Source organism: Mobula hypostoma, chromosome 17, assembly GCF_963921235.1.
Source record: "Mobula hypostoma chromosome 17, sMobHyp1.1, whole genome shotgun sequence".
Taxonomy (NCBI): Eukaryota; Metazoa; Chordata; class Chondrichthyes; order Myliobatiformes; family Myliobatidae; genus Mobula; species Mobula hypostoma.
In genome coordinates, this window is record NC_086113.1 from 8213472 (window position 1) to 8231387 (window position 17916).

At 39.3% G+C, this 17916-nt stretch overlaps 1 protein-coding gene across 12 annotated transcripts in view; it reads left to right on the plus strand.

Annotated features, from left to right (window-relative positions):
• Positions 1 to 17916, plus strand: part of LOC134357816 (RNA-binding motif, single-stranded-interacting protein 3) — a 1318209-nt gene that overhangs the window by 1215402 nt on the left and 84891 nt on the right. For all 12 annotated transcript variants that reach the window (XM_063069497.1, XM_063069500.1, XM_063069498.1 and 9 more), the window contains 3 exons: positions 5673 to 5719; positions 8704 to 8800; positions 16010 to 16060. In XM_063069497.1, coding sequence (XP_062925567.1) covers positions 5673 to 5719; positions 8704 to 8800; positions 16010 to 16060 — 195 coding nt within the window. The remainder of the gene's footprint in view (positions 1 to 5672; positions 5720 to 8703; positions 8801 to 16009; positions 16061 to 17916) is intronic.

The window sequence follows — 17916 nt, forward strand, 5'->3', positions numbered from 1 at the left end:
CTCAACATTAAATCCTTGCTTTTATATTCTAATCCTCTTGAAATGAATGCTAATATTGCATTTGCCTTCCTTACCACTGACTCAACCTTCAAGTTAACCTTTAGGGAATCCTACACGAGGACTCCCAATTGCATTTGCACCTCAGATTTCTCAATTTTCTCCTTTCAGAAAATAGTTTACACCTTTATTTTTTCTACTTTCTTTTCATTTGCTTGATTTCTTACACTTAAAGAAACTACTTTGGAAAACTCAGCAACACTGTGTGGATATCAGTTGCCTAATTGTTAGTTAGATGTCAGATCATGCCCTGTTATTTCTTCCTTGTGTCCTATTCGAGAATTACAATGCACCAATGCCCAGGAATGGAAAAGTCTACAGAAGGTGGTAGATACAACCCAGTCCATCAAGCGAAAAGCCATCTCTACCATCGAGCACACTTACAAGGAGCGCCTCCATAAGAAAACAGTATCCTTAATCAAGGACCCCAGTGAACCAGGCCATGTTGTCTTCTCGCTTCCACGATTGAACAGGAGGCATAGGAGCCTTAGGTACCACACCACCATGTTTGGGAAGCGTTATTATCCTACAAACTTCAAGTTCATTAACTGCCGTTGTTAATTTCACTCACCTCAACTCTGGACTGATTCCATAAGACATAAAAAGCTAGAAGCAAAATTAGAGAATTCAGCCATCGAGTCTGCTCCACCATTCCATAGTGGCTGATTTATTTTCCCTCTCAGTCCATTCCCCTGCCATCTCCCATAACCTGTGACACCCTCACTAATTATCAATAATCTATCAAACTCTGTTTTAAATATACCCAGAGTCTAGGCCTCCACAGCCATCTATGGCAATGGATTCCACAGATTCACCACTCTATGGCTAAAGAAACTCCTTCTCATCTCTAAAGCGATGTCTTTCTATTTTGAGGCTGTGTCCTTTAGTCCTAGACTCAACCACTATATGGCTCCTCTCTAAGTCTACTTGATCCAGGCCTTTCAATATTTGATTTCCCCCTCATTCTAAACACCTGCGAGCATAGGTGCAGCGCCATGAAACCCCCACAACCTACAGACTCACTTTCAAAGAATATCTCCAACTCACTTTCTCAGTTAGCTGGCTGGTGGCGTAGTGACATCAGCGCTGGACTTCGGAGAAAAGGCTCCCGAGTTCGAATCCAGCTGGCCCCCTTGCACGCTTTCCATCCCTGCTGGGTTGAGTGTCGAGCTAGCAACTTGGCCTCATAAAAATAAGAAAGCCTGCTAAAAAAAACGCCGTCATGATGGCGTCCTGATGACTTGAAGTTAAGGGTTTTCTTCTTCTTCTTCATATTCTCAGTATTATTTATTTCTTTAATTGCCAAGATGGTCTTTTATATGCACCTTGGCTATTTGTCAGTCTTTGTTTATGTATAGATACTCATAAATACTATTGTATTTCTTTATTTTCCTGTAAATGCTTGCAAGAAAATGAATCTTAACATAGTATATGGTGACATACAAATACTTTGATAATAAATTTACTTTGACTTTGAGTTATGCCTTATTTTTAGGCGACAAAGAGTTGTCATCTAATTAAAATGGATAGAGTCCTAAGGGAATATTACTTTAGACATGATCCAGGAAAATACATTTAAAGTCAACTTGGAAGGTTTTAGTGCAATGCTGTTTGAGGCTATACATTGTTATACAGAGTAGAGAGATTTTTCTGAGACCCTATTTCAACCATGCTTCATGAAACTTACACACAGTGGCCTCTTTATTAGGTACATCTGTACACCTGTTTGTTAAAGCAATTATCTGATCAGCCAACCACGGGCTAGCTGAATACATAAAAGCACGCAGGCATGGTCAAGAGGGTCAGTTGTTATTCAGACCAAACATCAGAATGGAGAAAAAATGGGATCTAAGTGACTTTCACTGTGGAATGATTGTTGGTGCCAGACAGGGTAGTTTGAGTATCTCCGAAACTGCTGATCCCTGGGATTTTCACACACAACAGTCTGTAGAGTTTACAGAGAATGGTGTGAGAAAGGAAAAAAAAACTGTTGAGCAGCATTTCTGCAGGTAAAAACACCTTGTTAATGAGAGAGGTCAGAGGAGAATGGCCAGACGGGTTCAAGCCGACAAAAAGGTGACAGTAACTCAAATAACCACACATTACAACAGTGGTGTGCAGAAGAGCACCCCTGAATGCACAACACATCAAACCATGAAGTGAATAGGCTACAGCAGCAGAAGACCATGAACATACACTCAGTGACCACTATAACAGGTATCTATTAAAGTAGCCGCTGGACATCAGTTAATTAATTGTCAGTTCACCTAATTTACTGGATTTACTGGACCCTTGGTATTCAATTTAAATAAATGAATCAGTGAATTAGCAAAAGTGGAATTTGTTTTATAGGTCACTGTACTTTATAAGGTTATACAGTACAATTAAACTTTTGATATATTTATGTAAAATTTACAGAAAGACGACCAGCAACAGTTTACAAGTTTTAAATCTGCTTTCATCCTAATTGAAATCCACAGCAGAAAGTTACTGGTAGAAGCTGGTCAGATCATTGAGAAGGCCTTGCACTGTGACAGGATTTTAACTCTCAGAATTCTACTATACTTGATGAATTTTCAATAATTAGATGACTTTATCATTGGTGGTGTTCGTCTTAGTTAGCTGATTACTACCTTATTTGTTTTTACAGATTTTAATAGTAATATATAATCTTTGAAGACTATTTTAATCCAGCATGTTATTGGTTTGGATTATTTGGTTAAATCTTGTTCACTGAAAATTTCCGTAGGTAAGAGTATATTTGGGACATTCGAAGGGCCTGTACATATGGTGTAAATTAATACCCTGGACAGACAAGAGTCTTGCTATTGTTAGGTTACAGTTAAGTTTCATAGCCAGCTAGTTATTTCTCAAATGTAAATAATGGCTCCAAAGAGGACGTATATAAACTGACTCTCCTCTACATTAAAGACAGGAATACTGATCTACTCTGTTTCCTGGGGGAAGCAATACAGAATTTAAATTAAAATTCATTGCTTTGGACATTTGAATGTTCCAATAGCAATAAAGCATCTGCCAAGATTTGCAGAAACACAATAGTTCTAATAAAATATTTAATTCTGATAGTACAAGGGAGAGGTGAAAATGTATTGGCACTGTGGTGTTCATTCACAAAAGTGACTATGCATTTCTCAGTCAAGGAACTATTTTCATTAAACAGTATGCTGAGCAATCTTTTTCCATTTGCTCCAGAAATTTATGTACAGTAGCCTCTTTATTAGGTGCCTCCTAATTGAGTATGCGTATGAATACTGTATTCCTTTTGTACCTAATAAAGTGGCCACTGTGTGTACGTTCATGGTCTTCTGCTGCGTAGCCCATCCACTTCAGGATTCAACACGTTGTACATTCAGAGCTGCTGTTCTGCACACCGCTGTTGTAACGCGTGGTTATTTGACCTTCCTGACGGCTTGAACTAGTCTGGACATTCTCCTCTGACCTCTCTCATTAACAAGGCATTCTCACCCACAGAACTGCCACGTGCTGGATTTTTTTTTGGTTTCTCAAACCATTCTCTGTAAACTCCAGAGACCGTTGTGCGTGAAATCCCCAGGAGATCAGCAGTTTCCGAGATAGTCAAACCACCCCAACTGGCACCAACAATCATTTCACGGTCAAAGTCACTTTGATCACAGTTTTTCCCCATTCTGATGTTTGGCCTGAACAACAACTGAACCTCTTGACCATGTCTGCATGCTTTTATGCATTGAGTTGCTGCCACATGATTGGCTGATCAGAGATTTGTACAGGTGCACCTAATAAAGAGGGCACTGAGTGTATGTCATCAAAAACTCTGCTGAGCAACCTTTTCCGTTTGCTACTGTTATTCATGGTATGATGTCATCACCAACAAGGCCACAGCATTTATTGTCAGTTATTGAAAAGATGATGATCAACTTGTGCAGCACCTTAGCATAGTGGTTAGTGCAACACTATTGCACCATTGCCTGTAGGAGTTTATAGCTTCTTCCATGCTGTGTGGGTTTCCTCTGCGTGCTCTGATTTCCTCCCACATTCCAAAGACATTCCGCTTAGTAGGTTAATTGGCCACTTGGGTGCAACTGAGCGACATGGGCTCGTGAGGGTGAAAGGGCCAGTCACCGGGCTGTCTCTGTAAAATAAAGAAGTAAATACATCTTGCCACTTCTGAATTTATAGCTGAGGAAAACTCATTGATGAAAGCTTATTTGCTGCTGTTACCTACAGGCTGTTGGACCAAGAGCTGGGAAGAGGGGTTAACATTGTCCATTTTTTAGCTGACATAGACATGATGAGAAATTTTATGCTGTAAATTATAACAATTGTTTGATAGAATATTGTTGGGCTCAGGACCCTGTTAAAGAGTTGAGGTTAATTACCTTCAGTAACCAGAGCCCCTTGCCTTTGTGTTAGGAATATTTCATTACACCTGCCAACAGGATGACACATAAATCTTTCTGGCAGATGTTATATTGTAACTTGAATGCCAGAGTAGAAACATCACATATTTCTGCTGCTTATACTCCCCATCATTTTTTTCATGCAGGTAGTTTCCTTTTGAGGAACAAATGGTTTAAAATTCAAACTAAAGTACTAGTGATGACCTCCAACTAGTCAAGGGGCTTTGAAAAATCTTAAACACTGGAGATTCTGCAGATGCTGGAAATCCAGAGTAACACATCAAAAACTTCAACAAGCTTCTGTAGATGTGCAGTGGAGAGTATATTAACTGGCTACATCACAGCCTGATATGAAACCACCAATGCCCTTGAATGGAAAATCCTACAGAAAGTTAGTGGATCTGGCACAGTCCAGCACGGGTAATGCACCTACATAAAATGTTGCAGGAAAGCAGCATCCATCATTAGGGACCCCCACCATCCAGGAAATGTTTTCTTCCCATTGCTGCCTTCAGGAAGAAGGTACAGGAGCCTCAGGACTCACATCACCAGGGTTAGGAACAGTTGTTACCTCTCAGACGTCAGACTCTTTAACCAAAGGAGATAACTTCACTCAATTTTTACTATGTCATAAATACACCTTATTATTATTTGTTAATTTATTTATATATTGAGATACAGTGTGGAATAAGCCCTTCCCCCTTCGAGCCATGCTGCCCAGCAATCCCCCGATTTCATCCTAGCCTAGTCACAGGACAATTTGCAATGACCAATTATTTTACCAACCAGTATGTTACTGGACTGTGGGAGGAAACTGGAGCACCTGGAGGAAACCCACATCGTTATGGAGAACATGTATAAACTCCTTTCACGGTGGCAAGAATTGAACTCAAGTCGCTGGTGCTGTAAAGTGTTGTGCTAACCATATTGCTAGCATGCACGCCTATTACACATATTACTTAACGCGTTGTGAGTGAGTTCACTGTACTGTGTTGTACACCTTGGGCCAGAGGAACATTGTTTCATTTGGCGGTATACATGTACACAGCTGAAATGGCAATAAACTTGAATGCACTATTTCTGTATACTGTGTTAAGTACCACCAATTGAGCAAAAATTGCATTACAGAATGTTTGAGATAAATGACAGCAGTGATCATTTTGTGATCAAGTTCAGTTTGTTAACTAATTAAAAATTACTATTTATTTTGTTTAGACTGGGATGGCTTTAACCTATGATCCCACAGCTGCAATGCAGAATGGGTAAGTAGCTCTGTGGATGTGTGCTTGGCTACGTTTAGATTACTGGCATGTTAGAAGGACTTCAGTTTATAAATTCCTCCCTCAATGTAGTTCCAAATATGACACAAGTCTATACACTGTCATTAAAGCATTTACAATGCCGAGAGATGCTTCTGTTTCAAATACAAACATTTACAAACTTCAACAAATAATGCATGTGCAAATATTAGTACTTTATAATAATTCTAGATTCTGCTCTCAAAGAAAGAGCCTAATTTCAAGAATCATGGTCACATTTTCTTAGGTTAATATGCACATCTCCTATTTATATAGAAAAAATCTGCACATTTTGAATTGATTTCTAATACTGGCAAATATCCATTATAAAACTAATAGCCTTTGCACACGTTCACATACTAAAAGACCACTTTATTCATAGCTTTCACTGGAGTACTATATACAGTGCCTTGAAAAGTATTCTGTTCCCACAACTATTTTCACATTTTACTGTCTCATTTTCTAAATTTAAAATATATTGAAGTAGGATTTTTTGATCCAATCTACAAAACATTGTGCATCATGTCAAATCAAAAGAAAATTTCCAAGACCTGTCAACTATTTACTCAAAATTAAAAACCAAAATTGTGAGGCTAAAGAAGTATTCATTCCCTTTGTAATTACTATGCTAACTTTCTTCAGCTGCAATATACAGTTTTACCTTACCAACTCACCCAATTCGTTGATGTAAAGAACTGGAGAATCACCTGTTTTCAATGAATTCATAAGAATAAATATCCCTTTTCTCTATGAGGTCGAACAGTATGGGAGATTTTCAACAGACCAAACCAAAATGAAGACAAAATAGTATTTGAGACAAGTCAGGGAAGTGATAACAGAGAAATACAAATCTGGGGAAGGGTACAAGACCATGTCAAAGCCACTGAACATAGCCCGGAGCTCAGTGCAGTCCATACTGGAAAAGATAGAAAAGATATGAAATTACAGCCAAACTGCCCAGGTCAGGCCGCCCCTCTAAACTTCGTCACCAGAGAAGAATGGCACTTGTAAGAGAAGTTACTGTGATATCAACAATCACTCTGAGTGAGTTGCAGAAGTCAGTGGCTGCAACTGGAGATGATATTCATGGCTCCACAATCTCCAAGGTTTTGCACAAAAAGAGTATTTGTGGAAGAGTGGCAAGAAAGAATTACTGGATAAGAATGAAAGTAATTCCTTCCCTTAAAGACTTTCCAAACATCACTTAAAAGATACTGTAAAGATATGCAAGAAGGTCTTGAGGTCAGACGAGACTAAAGTGGAACTTCTTGGCACCACCATTAAGTGATACGTGTGGCATAAAACTAACACTGTGGATCGGCCAGGTAACACCATACCAACTGTAAAGTATGGGGATGCTTTTCAGCAGCAAGGACTGGAAATCTGGTCAGGATTAATGGGAAATTGAATGCTGCCCAAATACAGAGAGATCCTGGATAAAGACCTGTAGTCTCTGCCAGAAAGCTTAAACTGGGGAGGGAGTTCATCTTTCAGCAGGACACTGACCCAAAGCACACTGCCAGAGCAACCATGGAATGGCTTCAAATGAAGAAAATTGATGTCCTGGAGTGGCTCAGTCAGAGTCCTGATCTTAACCCAATCGAACATCTCTGGCAAGACCTCAAGATTGCTGTCCACTGCTGCTCCCCCAACTAACCTGACACAGCCTAAGCAATCTTGCAAGAAGGAATGGGCAATTCTTGTTCCATCATATTGTACAAAGCTGATAGAGACTTATCCAAAAAGACTACTGACTGGAATAGCTGTGAGAGGTGGTTCAACTAAGTACTGAGTGAGAAAGGATGAATACTTTTGAACTGCTGACATGTCATTTATTCAGCTTCTTAGTTTTTCATGCTTTACAATTTTCCCTGTTTTTTTTTTGGAGATCTACTGTGGGGAGTAAGGAACATGTGATTCACAAATAAATTCTCTGTTAAATTGATCAAAATCCTTGGTTGTAATACTGATGTGAACAAAGGCTTGGGGGCCGAATACTTTTACAAGGCACTGTATTTATGTTTTAATTCACATCAACATTTTCTAAGTGATGTCAGAAAAATGCATCATTTATCTTATAAATGTTTTAGGGACTGAAATTAAATATTTTAACTGCAGCAGTATATTCTACCTGTTTTTTTGTGTTTCTTTGCAACTCCCTAATCCTTTTAGTGATGTTAAAATTAGTATAATAAATACTGTATTTATACACTAAGTATCTCATCAAGAATGGCTTTGCATATCCTTTGTTTCTACATTGGGAATAGACAACCATATTGAGGAAAATCCATTTTAAGATCATTATTTTCACTGTGTATCGCATTTGGGTCTCATACTGTATACAGCATTGGTAAGAAACATTTTAGGTGATTTTACAACATCCTAACTGGCTTTAAAACGATGGTCAGTTATAGAGGGCACTTCACAGGCTGTGAGTCGACTGTCATCTATGGATGTGTCTAGGTAAAGATAGACTTTTCCAACAGATTTCTGTCCTTGACAACATCAGATAAGATGTTTATATTATCATTATTCCCATTAGCTCTCGATTTCTGATTGTCTAATCAACTAAATTTAAATTCTCCAAGTAGTGTGATTTGAACTCATTGCTCCTAACTTACTACAGGCCTCAGGATAGTTAATCTGGTAACCTGCAGTGTTTGATTATATTGTGGGCAAAACCATTGCGCTGTAACATGAAGATTCTATGTATATTGAAGAGAATACTGACTGACAGCAGCCTGACAATTAAATATTATGTCTGAAAGACTCCTTGAGATACAATAAGTTAGAACTGCCCCACCTCTAGTCTGTGTAGTTTGTAAGTGTGCTCCTTCTAGAAGTGTCCATTCAGTAGCTTAACAGGCTGGACAGATCAGAAGGAGAATGCCAGCTACAGTTGTGGCCTGGAATTTTTCTTGAACTAATATTCTTCTTGCTTCCCACAGTTTTTATTCTTCACCATACAGTATTGCAACAAATCGTATGATTGCACAGACATCTATCACACCTTACATTGCTGCTTCTCCTGTGTCAACATATCAGGTAGGGAGAACTTTCCACTATTATTTTATAAGATATTAAAAACTTATAAGTTTTTTTTATTTCCTTAAAATTTAAAGAAATTTAAAAAATGATGTATTGCACCTTGGTAGGTCAAATGTAAAGAGACAGTACACTGATAAGAGCAAGACCTTTAACAGTACTGATGAGCAGAAGGATCTTGGGGTCCAAGTTCATAGCTCCCTGAAAGTGGCTACCTACACAGGTGGATGGGGAGATTAGGAAGGCATATGGCATCCTTGCCTTTATTACTCAAGGCATTGAGTACAAAAGTCAGGAAGTTATGTTGCAGCTTTATAAAGCTCTAGTTAGGCAGCATCTGGAGCATTGTATACAATTATGGTCATACTATTGTAGAAGGATTGTTGAGGCTTTGCAGAGGGGGGGGAGAAGAAGTTTATTGGGATGCTGGCTACATTACAAGGCATGTGCTATAATGGGAGTTTGGACAAACTTAGGTTATTTTCTCTGGAGCAGTGGAGACTGATGGGAGATCCAACAGAGGTTTATAAGATTACAAGGGCCATAGATCGAGTAGACAGACAGTATCTTTTTTCCCGGGGTTGAAATGTCTAATACCAGAGGGCATGCATTTAGGGTGAGAGGGGTTAATGTTAATGGCGATGTGAGGGGCAAGTGTTTTTACACACAGAGTGGAGAGTGTCTGGGTTGAGCTGCCTGATGTTGAGGTGGAGGCAGATACACGAGGGACTTTTAAGAGGCATTTAGATGGGCATGTGAATATGAGGAAAATGGAAGGATATGGACATTGTGTAGGCAGAAAAGATTAATTTAGTTAGCAGTTTGATTACTAATTTAATTGATTCAGAACAACATTGTGAACCAAATGGCCTGTTCCTGCACTGTACTGTTCTGTGTTCCATGTTCTTAATGCATGCAAATAAGCCAAAAATATGCAGTCTTTTTTTTACTACTTGGAAGGAGGAGGAAAAGGAGAAATTTGTTTATATTGGAGCTAAGATTTAAGATGTTTGCTTTTCAAACTTCTGTCATAGGCTTCAGAAGATTCCCACCTGTCAGTTTTATTCAGCTCTTGCAAACGTTGCAAGTTTTTTTTACATAAGTTGCTCAAGCCATTATATGACTCCCCTTGTCTGCTTCTGAATACATGTTCTGGCCGTCATTGTGAAGCGCAGCTTCAATAACCCACATATCAGTTACTCTGTAATCTCCTTTCACAATCTCAATACCGTAACGGCCTGTGCCATTTGTACAGCTTCCATGTCACTGAACTCAATCTTTTGTAATACAAGTAGGGATTTGAAAATTGGAATTTCTTTACATTCTTGGAGAAATATTTCTAGAAACATTCTGCATTATATAAAGGCCAGAGACATTTTGAAGTTGGCGTCCAGAGACCAAGACTCCTGGGTATCAATATCCCAGCTCCTAGATGTATTCATGGTAACAGTATGTGTGAGTTACAGAGCTTGCAAATATTTTATGTGAGATTAACCCTCATGCCAAATTCCTTATTCAACGGATGGTTGAAGCATTGGTCACCCAGGCTTTGATATCGGTGAAGCTGGATCAAAATTATTATCATAGAGTCCTAGAGCATTACAGCACAGAAGCAAGCCCTTCAGCCCATCTATCCATGCTGAACTAATACTCAGCTTAGTCCTATCAACCTGCACCCAGACCATAGCCTCCGTACCCCTCCTATTAATGTACCTATCCAAATTTCTCCTACATGTTGTTATCAGACTTGCATCCACCACTTATACAGGTGGTTCATTCCACACTCTCACCACTCTCTGAGTGAAGAAGTTGCTCTTCATGTAACCCTTAAACATTTCACCTTTCACCCTTAACCCTTGAACTGGTCTCACCCAACCCTATCTATACCCTCGTAATCTGGTATACTTCTATTAAATATTCCTTCTGTCTCCTGCACCGCAGGGAATAAAATTCTAACCTTTTCAACCTTTTCCCATAATTCGTGAAAGTTGTTTTACAGCAGCAGTACAGTGCAATGCATAAAAATATGACAAATTACAAAAATAAATATATATTAAAGATTAAATTAAATAAATTGTGCAAACTGGGAACAAAAATAATCAGGCAGTGTTCATGGGTTCAACGTGCATTCAGGAATCTGACGGTAGAGGAGAAGAAACAGTTCCTGAAACATTGAGTGTGTGTCTTTATGCTCCTGTACCTCCTCCCTGATGGTAGCCATGAGAAGAGGGCATGTCCTTGGGGGACAGTGTCACGTTATTTAGTCAGTGCACCAAGATAAACAGAAGAAAGGGAGAAAGAAAAAATAGCTTTACGCACAGAAATAAATGTGCTTTATATTATTAATAAGGATGTACATCTTTCTTGAAAAATACAATAGTAAGTTCCCTCTATAGATTATTCAACCAGAAACATAACAAAATCACTCAGTGAGTACAGCTCAGTTTATTTATGGTGTTTTCAAAATGGTGGGGCTGAGTCAATATAAAATGAGACTGTGGAATCTAAACGCGGCTCTCTGTCGACCTTTCAGGTTGAGACCTTCATCAGGACTGGAAAGACTACTTCTCCCTTCCTTTTCAGTGCTGATGAAGGGTCTCGGCCTGAAACATCGATTGATTTTTTTTCCTCTCCATAGATGCTGTGTGACCTGCTGAATTCCTCCATTGTGTGCATTGCTCTGGATTTCCAGCATCTGTAGAATCTCTTGGTGTTTATGATTTTCAGCTCCCTAGTGTAGGATACAGCGTATTACTTACAATTTTCAGTCCCACTTTGATCGAAACTTGGCCTGACCTGATGCTGCAATTTCAATTGAGAATTGGTTAAAGACAGCAATAAAATGAAGTACTCCAGCAATCTAACTTAGAACCTGTAACATCTGAGAAGGGGTTTCAATCTCTCAGTTATCATCGAAGCCCTTGGGTAAGAACCACGTTCTCAAAGAGCATGAACCTTACTGTTTTGCTATTTCACCTGTGTTTCAACCAACCCTCTGCAAAAACGAAATGTGTAATATTGGAAAAATACCTTACAGATATTATCTTCAAGGTGCTTAATTTTGTCATTGTTCAGTGGATGTCTTCTCAGTATCATTATGCAAATGAAAAATTTTATATATCATAATTTAAAAGCCTAATAGAAAATGCAAGTCAGTGCAGATAATCGATGTATCCACATTATTTCATTTTGTGGAAGGAATATTAAGAGTCATAGAAAAGTATAGTACAGAAAAGGACGTAAACATGAGGAATTCTGCAGATGCTGGAAATTCAAGCAACACACATCAAAGTTGCTGGTGAACGCAGCAGGCCAGGCAGCATCTCTAGGAAGAGGTACAGCCGACATTTCAGGCCGAGACCCTTCGTCAGGACTAACTGAAGGAAGAGCTAGTAAGAGATTTGAAAGTGGGAGGGGGAGGGGGAGATCCAAAATGATGGGAGAAGACAGGAGGGGGAGGGATGGAGCCAAGAGCTGGACAGGTGATTGGCAGAAGGGATACGAGAGGATCCTGGGACAGGAGGCCCAGTGTAATGTGTGTTGTACAGAAAAGGACCTTCGGCCTATATAATCCGTGCTGAACCATTTAAATAATAGTGATGAAGAACGGCCAAGATTGACTCCATTGTGCTGTTGAAGGAAGTCCGCTTGAATTAAAACAACTTGTGAATGGAACAAGATTTAAAAATGTCAGAGCAAAAAGATAAGAGATTTTGTAGATGCTGGAAATCCAGAACAACACACACAAAATGCTGGAGACACTCAGCAGGTCAGGCAGCATCTATGGAGAAGAATGAACAGATGATGTTTTGGGCCAAAACCCTTCATCAGGACACATGAAACCTGTTGCAGGGTCTCAGCTTGAAGTATCGACTCTTTACACCTCTCCTTAGAATGAGATGCTGTCTGACCTGCAGTTCCTTCAGTATTTTGTGTGTCTTACTAATTAATATAAGGGATTTTAATTGTAAGAATTCTTCATTTGATCTTATCAAAATCGACTGTTAAGATAGAAAAGAAAGATGTAACTGAAGCGTGTTTCCCAGCTGTTCAGTTATTTCTTTAGAAATGGATAATTGTGCTCATTGTCATAATTAAAAAATAAACTTTAATTAATTTCTCCACTCCCCCCCCCCACACACACACACACACACACACACATCACTAGTTCCAAGTTATGACATTCAGAGACTCCTTTTCAAAAATTTACAAATAATCTGAGATCTTGCATGAAGAGAATGAGAGACGATGAGCTCATGACAGAGGGGTAAATGTGTAAATAAACGTAACCCAATTGTATCTGTTCACATACCTGATGAGGGCGGGTCATAGTTACTTCATGGTTTACAAAAATAGAGTCGTAGAACATTACAGCACAGAAGCAGGCCCTTTGGCTCATCTCGTCTGTGCCAAACAATTATTCTGCCAGGTTCCATCAACCTGCACCTGGACCATAGCCCACCATACCTCTCCCGTCTATGTTCTTAAGCAAAATTCTCTTAAATGTTCAATTGAACCTGCATCCACCACTTGCACTGGCAGCTCGTACCACACCCACACCACTCTCTGAGTGAAGAAGTTCCCCCTCATGTTCCCCTTAAACAGTTCACCTTTCACCCTTAACCCATGACCTCTAGTTCTAGTCTTACCCAACCTCATGGAAAATACCCCTCATAATTTTATCAAGTTTCCCCTCATTCATCTATGCTGTAGGGAAAGAAGTCCTAACTCAGATCCTCGATGCTCGGCAATATCCTTATAAATTTTCTTGGTACACTTTCATTTTTATTGATATTATTAATAATCAATAAAGAGAGAACATGCAAAATTTTTCAGCAAGTCAGGTGGCATCAAGTGTTGAGGGAAAAGCAGCTGAGGCCGATGAACTTTCTCTTGAAGTATTAGGCAAAGTCTCTGGTACGAAGGGTGATTTTCCCAAGGTTTTGTGTTATTTGCTTGTTGATATGTGAAACTCTCAGTTAAGAACCATCTTAATATAAGCTCAAAAGCACAACACCAGAAAAAAATCAGAATCAGGTGTATTATCACTGACATATATTGTGAAATTTATTGTTTTGCAGCAGCAGTACAGTGCAATGTCTGAAAACTATTATAAATTACAATAAAAAATCTATAAAAAATATACAAGTAAATAAGTAGTGCAAAAAGAGAGAAAATTGCTGAGGTGGTGTTCGTGGATTTATGGACCACACAGAAATCTGATGGCAGAGGGGAAGAAGCTATTCCTAAAACTCTGTGTGCAAATGTTCAGGCTCCTGTACCTCCTCCCTGATGGTAGCAATGAGAAGACATCATAGGTCATCAGGCCCCCCACACCCACCTGATAATTATGTCTAATCATGGATGAACTGTGCTGAACTCAACGCCTCTTCTACGTCAGTTTCCACAAACTTTATCAGTCTCCCCATTAAGTATGTCTAATGATCCGACCTCCTCCACCCTTGGGAGAAGAAAACTTCAGAGATTCAAAGAGAACTAATTCCTACTTCTAGATTTGTTTTTCAAATCTGCAGCATCTCTAGGCCATTTGTTTAGTTAAAACATCCAAAATGTATGTTCACTGCATAATAATCTGTTTTTTAACATATGTATAAAATTGGCATATGTCATGAAACAACCAATTTGACGACATATGCCAATGATATTAAACCTGATTCTGATTCGGAAGATCTCAAGTTACCTGCAGTGTAGCTAATACCCCTAGTGTATCTAAGTGATTCCAGAGATTTTGTCTCTACCATTCTAGCTGAAAGTCCATTCTTTTGTATTGATTATTCTTTAGCCTTTCCAAATTTGCCATTTACGTACCTATCTCATCATCTACCTACTGCAATTTAAAATAATTTTCTATATTCACTATTTAACATTGCTGTTACACATATGATAAAAAACAATGAATTTTTATTGCTTTTACAATATGGCATACCCACAAACAGATTTTGAAGAGGGTTATTTCAATATCCTCCCACATTAATACAACCCTTTTTGAGAATTGCTGAGACTTGATTTGATATGAATCTGCAATATACAGAAAGCACAAGTCAAATGGCTAATTTATTAATTTTTCAATATTCTTGATCTGTATGTTCATTTCAAAATTTTCAAAATTCAACCGGCAAAGCCTCCCCCATCATTGAGCACACCTACACGGAATACTGCCACAAGGAAGCAGCATCTATCACTAATGACCCTCGTCATCCAGACCTTGCTTTCTTCTCGCTACTACTATTGCTAGGAGGTACAGGAGCTTCAGGTCCCACACCACCGGGTTCAAGAACAGTTATTACCCTTCAACCATCAGGCTTCTGAACCAACATGGATAACATCACTCACCACAACTTTCAACTGACTCCACAACATATGGAGTCATTTTCAACAACTCCACAACTCAGTATTAGTTATTTACTTTTTAAAAATTATTTGCACGATCTTTCCTCTTTTGCATACTGTCTTTGTTAAGTATAGTTTTTTTTTACAAATTCTGTTGTATTTCTTTATTTTCTTGTAAATGTCTGAAAAAAATGAATCTCAAGACAGTATATGGTGACATACACTATCTCCGCTTTGGATGGTGGGGTGGTGATACGTCTCTATCAAGGTGGGTGTAAGGTGCTCCTTCCCCCTGCTAGCCTGCAGGTCACCCTTGGGCAAGGTGTAGCACCTGCTTAGCTGCCCGATCAGGGTCACATGAAGCCATGAGAGCAGGTGGTGGATGGTCGTACAAGCAGCCGGTGGATATCACAAGTCCTGGTCACGCGACCACTGACGCCAGGCAGACAATCTCTGAAGAATATTGATAATGGCTGGGGTCACCCGTCTTGTAAAGATACTGCCCAGAGGAAGGCAATGGCAAACCACTAACGTAGAAAAATTTGCCAAGAAAAATCATGGTCATGAGACCATGATCACCAATGTAATACAATGCAATACATAATGATAATGATGACAACACTTTGACCCCAGCATCTGCAGATTATTTTGTGTTTATAATGATAATGATGATACTAGGTACTTTGATAACAAATTTACTTTGAACTTTGAAAATTCCCCAGTTTTTACAAGTCGAACTGCCAAATGCATTTACACCATCCTGTATGCCAATAGAATTAATATTAATATCCTAGTGTCTTTGATGCTGTAGTTTTATTCTAATTTTTTTTTGCTAATTGGGTATAATTCTTCATGCAGGTCCAGAGTACATCATGGATGCCTCATCAACCATATGTTATGCAACCAGCAGTAAGTAATACCAGAAACTTTCAGAACTTTTATATACTCTTTGAGTTGTACTAAGAAGCCTTCAACTACAGTATATGATGTTGACTGAGTCCCTAGGAAGGGTTAATATCAAAGTAGTATTGTGATCACTTGAGTTAAGTATGATGTTCTCTTTAGGGGCTGTCTATTGGTGGGTCCTGAGGAGGCAGCAGAGACTGATCCACACTCCACTTATTCTCTCGCAGTGCAGGCAGGAGTAAGTGGTGGCTGTGGCCGGTGGTTGGGTCCTTTGGTTGTTCAGTCTCTGCTTTCGCAGCTGCTGCTGCTTCTCTGCACCGTTCTCATGTCGTGCAGCTCCCTCTTCAACACATTTCCATCAGTTTATCTACTGAGTTCAAAACCTTCCTGGTTGTTAGATATAATGTTGAATTTCTAAGGGCTGATTCTGATGTTATCCTTGAAGCGTTTCCTTTGCCCTTCAATGTCATAAACATATTTATGTACTGTTACCCTATAATTGTATTTTCAATCAATCCTTCCTACAATGACCCATCCAACTCTCACCCACTGACTTTCAATCCAGTTTCCTCTTTGTGCCAGTATAAATGATCAGCGACTTGTGAGGATGAAAATTAACATTGTTGCAACTGTAAAAGCCAGTAATTGAATCAAGGCGAGCAACGTTCTTCAACTTTGCATGCCCTTTTTATTTTCTGTGAACTGCTGGTTGCTGTTTATTTTGTTGATTGTCTTATTTTGAGATGTGACAAGGATAGACTGAGAAATCCAAAAGCATTCTGAACCAGAGGCTAATTAGATACTTCAGCCATGATGGAATAGTGGAACAGACTCGATGGGCCAAATGGCCTGCTCTGAGATCTTATGGTCTTGTTGGAGATCCCTGTAAGACAACTGTACACACTCTGGACCAATTCGGACCATTCCAACATTGCCTGATGTGCACAGTCATGAATGCCAGAATCTTGTTAACAGAGTGGCTATATAATTCAGATGGTTTACTGAGAGTCTTAATTCACTCTTTTCATTCACTGTTTTACACACCTTGTTGCTTCTTTTCTGATTAAGATTTGAAAGGAGAAAACTCTGAATCTAATAAAGCAGCTTAATAAAAATGGTAGGATGCTGTGCTGAGCACCGTGTTTTTTTACATGGCTGGTTTCCTCCAACTGGTAGAAACGGAATCGGGTTTAATATCACCGACAGATGTCGTGAAATTGTTGTTAGGCAGCAGCAGTACATTGTAATACAGTGTAATAAAAACTATCAATGACAGCAAGAAGTATATATTAAAAATAAATAAGTCGTGCAAAAAGAGAGGGAAAGGATACTGAGGAAGTGTTCATAAGTTCATTGCCCATCCAGAAATCTGATGGCGCAGTGGAAGAACCTGTTCCTGATACGTGGAGTGTGTGACTTCACTTACAGATTTCTACAGATGTACTGTGGAGGGCATTCTAACTGCCTGCTTCACCGTCTGGTACGACACAGGATCGCAAGAAGCTGCAGAAAGGTTTGAACTCGGCCAGCTCCATCAGCAGTAGCCTCCCCTCCATCCAGGACATTTTCATGGAGCAATATAGAAACATAGAAAATAGGTGCAGGAGTAGGCCATTCGGCCCTTCGAGCCTGGACTGCCATTCAGTACGATCATGGCTGATCATCCAACTCAGAACCCCGTACCTACTTTCTCTCCATACCCCCGGATCTCTTTAGTCACAAGGGCCATATCTAAGTCCCTCTTAAGTATAGCCAATGAACTGGCCTCAACTGTTTCCTATGGCAGAGAATTCCACAGATTCACCTCTCTCTGTGTGAAGAAGTTTTTCCTCATCTCGGTCCTGAAAGGCTTCCCCTTT